This window comes from Acinonyx jubatus, chromosome B1, assembly GCF_027475565.1.
Source record: "Acinonyx jubatus isolate Ajub_Pintada_27869175 chromosome B1, VMU_Ajub_asm_v1.0, whole genome shotgun sequence".
Classification (NCBI taxonomy): domain Eukaryota; kingdom Metazoa; phylum Chordata; class Mammalia; order Carnivora; family Felidae; genus Acinonyx; species Acinonyx jubatus.
In genome coordinates this window covers 140,912,376-140,918,382 of record NC_069382.1, presented here as the reverse complement: position 1 = coordinate 140,918,382, position 6,007 = coordinate 140,912,376, and the positions used below count along the sequence as shown (strand labels likewise).

At 38.7% G+C, this 6,007-nt stretch overlaps 1 protein-coding gene across 1 annotated transcript; it reads right to left on the bottom strand.

Moving 5' to 3' along the window:
• Positions 1-534: 534 nt before the first annotated feature.
• On the bottom strand, positions 535-5,729 carry CXCL9 (C-X-C motif chemokine ligand 9). Its single transcript, XM_015079801.3, has 4 exons — positions 5,575-5,729; positions 3,312-3,438; positions 1,879-1,963; positions 535-823 (listed from the first exon to the last, which is right to left on the bottom strand). Exons 1-4 carry the CDS (start codon positions 5,723-5,725, stop codon positions 719-721), a joined length of 468 nt encoding a protein of 155 aa, XP_014935287.3. The 5' UTR covers positions 5,726-5,729; the 3' UTR covers positions 535-718.
• Positions 5,730-6,007: the final 278 nt, after the last annotated feature.

Genomic DNA, 6,007 nt, shown 5'->3' with positions numbered 1-6,007 from the left:
AGCATGACGTTATAGCAGAGATAGGCACTAAATTGTGGTAGAATGGTGAGGACCAGGCTTGACTGAAGCAAAGGTGAACAATAAGGTCAGCGTGGGCAGGCATGATGGAGACTAATGTCCTCAAAAGCTGGGCAGAAGATTCTGAAAGCCAAGTGCTAGTGTTCTTCAGCAGTGGCCCCCAGAAACAACCAGCATGGGTCTGTCAGATACACTGTGAGGCCTGTGGGCAGATTCAAATACAGACGCAGATGGCCACGGCAGCTTGGTGAGGTCCGGCTCGATTCCAAACTGCTAGGCTTATTAGCATGCTGACGGGCTGGGGCTTGCCGACATGTGCCTCAGAATATTCTCTAGAGGCTGGAATTTGTGGCCTGGGAAGTGCAGGGCTGATCTTCTAAGCAGCTGTTGTGTGTGGGATGCGACTGTGTACAGGATGTGATTGTGTGCACATTTGTCCAGATGTGGGTGTTAAGACCGTGGTCTTAAGCATGATGAAATTCAGTTGGCTGGAGGTGGAAGAACAAAGTCAAACTATAGCCTGTAACAATTCTTAATGTTTAGATTTCAAAAGCAACTTTCTAGCTTTAATTACAATTTCATAATAATGCTTGAAAATTTCCAAATAAAAAGCTTATGGATTAAGATGCCATCTCCTTTTGGAATTATTTCATCATAATTAAGAAGAACCTTTTGGGTATAAGGTTGGTAAAGTGGTTGCTCATCTGGTCTTCTTTTGATGAGGATGCTGAGATTTTTTAACTTTAAAAATTTTCCTGCTTTTTTGATTTTTTTCCCCTTTTTTTTGCTTTTTCTTTTGGCTCACCTGTAAGGAGAAGGAAAACAAGGGTAATGTTTCTTTATCTTACCATTTTTCCTTCTTTATATTATATTTGGACTTTCCAGACTGTGGTTTTGTTTTGTTTTTAAGTCTTCAAACCTGGTTTAAAGTTGCTTCACTCTCAGAGGGGCTCCTTTTGCTTCTCTTTACATCACTGACTTTGAGCAGGAGGCCACAGCCTTGTAACTGATCTTCTTTTGTCTATTCTCTTGGCCTATTACTGCCTTTACTCTAATTCTGCTTACAACCCACCTGTCCAAACTACAACCTTCTGAGGCTGGTACTATTATCATCCACTTTTTACAGAGGAGGAGAGGGAGGCCTGGAGAGGGTGGCTTGCCCAAAGTTGCATAGCTAGTATGTGGCAGAACCACCAGACTGTCAGACTCCTGAAGCCAAGTTCCCAGCTACATATTCTGTGGCCCTCTTCAAATTTAACTCCTGAGCACATTACACAGGATTCTTCCCACTTTGTCCTGGTCTACTTTTCTACTTTTCACTCCCTTCATACAACTCCAGCCACATTACTTGAGGCTCCCCGAATACAGCAAGCTCTCTCATGGTCTATGCTTCTTTTTCATGCTGTCCTTACTCTCTTGGTGAACTACTTATTCTTCAAGACCCCAGTCATATGAAAAGTCTTCCTTAACACGTTCTCCCTGCCCCTCCTTCTGGCAAAATTAATTACCCCTTCTATAATCTTCAAGACTCTTGTACATATCTTTATTTCATATTTCTCACATTGTGCTATAACTGTTAGTGCATTTGCTACATCAGGGAGGGCTTATACTTTATTACCTTTCCATCCTCAGTGTCTACCTTTCAATTCAATACACATGTACTTCTAGTGGAGGAGACAGACAAGTGATACTACATGCAAAAATACAATTATACCTCACAGTGATGACATTATTCTAGGAACAAGATAGAAGCGCCATAACATAAATGAAAAACATACCCTTAAAGGAACCACATAAATTCTTTGTCTTCAAAAGTTAATTTCTAAAAGAAAGAAAACTTTGTTCCTCCTAGTCACTAACCTGTTTCTCCCACTCTTTAATCAATTCTTTCACATCTGCTGAATCTGGGTTTAGACACGTTTGATCCCCATTCTTCATTGTCACACTGCCAAGGAAATAGCAACAAGATTTATTTTACCTTCAATAATTTAAATTCCTCATCTTACTCTCAGAATGAAGTCCCCCAATTAGAATGTATTTGTGTTATCACAATAAGCATCTGAGACTTCCAGTCTTCCTTCCTGCCTTTTCGTTTTCTTAGTGAGTGAGGGGACTTGGGCAAATTTCTAGGATAGCACACAGCCCTAAATTAAAAAAATCCAACTGATATATGCAATAAGAGAAACTTAAACTTATATGTAATGACAATATTAGTGCTGCTCTGTTGGAAATAGTTATTTATGTTTAAGTGAAGAAGCAAAATAGAAAAGCTGTCAATATAGCTACTTTTTTTTTTGTAGAAACTGTGAAAATCAACATGAGTTATGCTAAATTTTCTAATGAAACTCCCTAAAACGTAAAATATTTTTCTGAAACACGATTAACAGACTGGTTGAATTTTTTAAATTACAGCAGACTCTCCAGGAACAATTAAAAATTTTTTTCTTTAATTTCTCTGTATAATCTGAGGGTACGAATACCTGTTCTATAGATCAGCCTTGATTTAGGTTTCAAAAGACTGAAACTAGTGATTCTAATCTTTAGAAATGTTATTATTGAGTTTTTATTTAAATTCTAATTAACAGTGTACTATTAGTTTCAGGTGTGCAATATAGTGATTCAACACTTCCATATAACACCCCATGAAAAGTTATTATTAATAGGAAAGAACTAAAGACACAATACTGCCACAGTAACAGTTTGATTTCAATAGCAAAATATTGGAAATAATCTACATTTAAGCATTGCTCATATAAATTATGGTACATCCATAGGATGGAATATAATTTGGCCATTAACAATGACATTATCAGAAAAAATGGTATTATAGAAGATTTACCGACATGAGGAAATGTTCATGATATAGTGTTAATAAAAAGGCAGTCTATAAGAGTACGTACTGTATGATTTTATTTTTGTGTATGTATATATATATATATATATATATATATATGTGGCATCTATATATGCACACAAATGCAAATAAGGGAAATTTGGAAGACAAGGGCAAGGAGTGACTAGCATTTATCACCGGTGGTAGAATTATAAATGATTTTTATTTTCTTCTTTTGGGTTATCTGCATTAAATATTTTCTACATGCTTGATAATATATTATCCTTGGTTCTAATCTCTACCAGAAGTTCCTTATTATTTAGAACTAAAAAAAGAAGTAGCTCAGATTTATGGAGGGGAAACCATCTGAATTTGAACCAGTGTTCTGAGGCTAATATTCACACTAAATTTAACGTTCCTGCCAATATGGTACATGTGTTTTGGATGAGTTGTTACTTACATGATTTCAGTTTTCTCACAAGAAGGGCTTGGGGCAAATTGTTTAAGGTCCTTTAAGGATTTTAGGTGGATTGTCCCTTGGCTGGTGTTGATGCAGAAACAGCGTCTATTCCTCATTATTAGGGTTCCTAAGGGAAAGAAGGTAGAGCATGTTGATTTAAGGCAATGTCTCTATTTATTTATTTGTTTATTTAGAGCATGTGCTAGAGTGAGGGACAGAGGGAGAGAATCTTAAGCAGGTTGTACGCTCAAGTGGAGCCTGATGCAGGGCTCCATCCCATGACCTTAGGATCATGACCTGAGCTGAAACCAGGAGTCAGATGCTCAACAGACTGAGATACCCAGGCACCCCAAGGCAAAGTCTCAATTTAGGTGATCCATCAAAATGATACATTTGACTTAGTCATGATTATTACTGTCACATTAGTGTCTGTCTGTTGGGGAAAGTGATTAAAAAAAAAAAAAAGGTTACTGCTAATTGACCTATGAGCTGGACCTGGGCCCCAGGAGACTCCTCTTCCCCTCTCCTGTCCTTGGAATGTGGGTTCCTCTTGCTTTTCTGGCTCCCAGAGGCTTCTCCAAGCCAAGGACACAGCCTTGAGATAGTGATGTGATGTTGAAAATACCTGCATTGCATACATGACTAAGCCAAGTTAGGGCCCTTTTATAAGTTTTTAGGGGTTGGTGGGCACCCAAGACAAGCCTCCTATGTAAGTTCCCTTTGATATTATTACAACTGCAACCTACCAACTTGGAATGGCCTGCCTCTTTTTTGATCTCTCCCTGCCCTCTGATTAAGGAGGCCCGTTTTAGATCACACCAGAAAGGCTCCCAAGCTGTGAACCCACACTGGTAATCATTTCCATAAACTCTGAAGGAGGTATTATCCTCATTTTATAGATAAAGAAGCTAAGGTTCAAAAAAGTTATGTAAAGAACACAGTAATTTAGCTTTTGGGGGCAGGAGCAGGATTTCAGTTTAGGTTTTTTTGAGTCCAAATGCATTGCTTTTAACTACCATATCTTACAACCTTAAGAAAGGAAATTAAAAAAAAATTTTTAATGTTTATATTTGAGAGGGCATGGGCAGAGAGAGAAAGGGAGACACAGAATCTGAAGCAGGCTCCAGGCTTTGAGCTATCAGTACAGAGCCTGATGTGGGGCTTGGACTCATGAACTGTGAGATCATGACCTGAACTGAAGTTGGACACTTAACCAACTGAGCCACCCAGGCGCCCCTGGAGATTTTTGCAATATTTAACAAATGCCTATCACAGGTCAGACACACACCTGATTCATGTGTGCTATATGGACCACAATTTCTTAAGCAACTCCCAAAGCCATTTATTACTGACATTAGGGGAATGGAGCTGGTTTTAGACAGAAAGCTATACTTATAATAACCAATTACAACCATCATCCTCATCCTCCCCACTGCCTTGCTTTTTGATAGTGCTTTAAACCTTTAGAAACCCTTTTATATACACTATCTTCATTCCTTAATTCTTTCATTCATTCAACATATATTTACTCAGTGCTTACTATATGCCACACATCGAGTGGTAGGTAGTAAAAGCATGACTATAAATCTCCATTTTACAACTGAGGAAACTCAAGCCTAGAAAAGTTCATTAATTTGCCCAATGGTAGTTAGTAAACAGATTAGAGACCTGATTATTGGACCCTTAATTGCTTAACCACAGACATACTTATCAAGAAACAGTATCAAGGGCTATAAAAAATGATTTAGGGGACAAACCTTTTGACCTCATTATCACCCCGTTCAACAGGCATTTATTGAACAGTTACTACATGTCAGGAATTCACACATCCAGACTGAGAAGATCAATGTTTGACTTAGCAGGTCTTAGAAATCAACTTTGTAGGGATGCCTGGGTGGCTCAGTAGGTTAGGCATCTGTCTCTGACTCAGGTCATGATCTCACGGTTTATGAGTTCGAGCCCCGCTCTGGGTGAGCCCAACTTCGTGTGAGCCCTGCTTCTCTCCTTCTCCCTCTCTCTGCCCTTCATGGGATTCTTGCGCTCTCTCTCTGCCTCTTGCTCACCTGCACCCCCTCCTCTCTCCCTCTCTCTCTCAGGAAAAAAAATCAACTTTGGACAATCAACTACATCACTGAGAACCTTTCATGAATGACTTATATCACTATCTGATGCATGTAATCAACTTTATTGGGCAAATCAAGAGACTTCAATAGCAATTTATATCTCTAACTTTACTAACCTAATATAACTCAGAACCCCTTACCTTGACCGCCAAGCAGAGTCAGGAAGATGATACTCAACAAAAGAGGAATACCACTTTTCTTCATAGTGATAGAATGGAGTTCTATTGAATCACTTCTGTATTGGATTTCAAGCCTGAGAATTTCTATAGAGAACACGCTCCTGGGAATCATATTTATTTGGGAAATCCAATTCTCTCCTAAACTCTGATTGGCTGGTATTTTTAGCTGATGTAGCTAAACTGACCACAAACTTAATTGTGCTGGGGGAAACCCTACTCTCATATCCGAGGGAATTTCTGCATGTTTTACTTCCATTTCACATAAATGGGTAGTTTATTATAAGGATATGAAACCAGCATCACCAGCAGCCTTTAGCAAAATCACAGCTACTCACCTGGGTGAAGAATAGGTTACATAATGAATATTACACAACAAGGGTTGGAGATGTGCTTT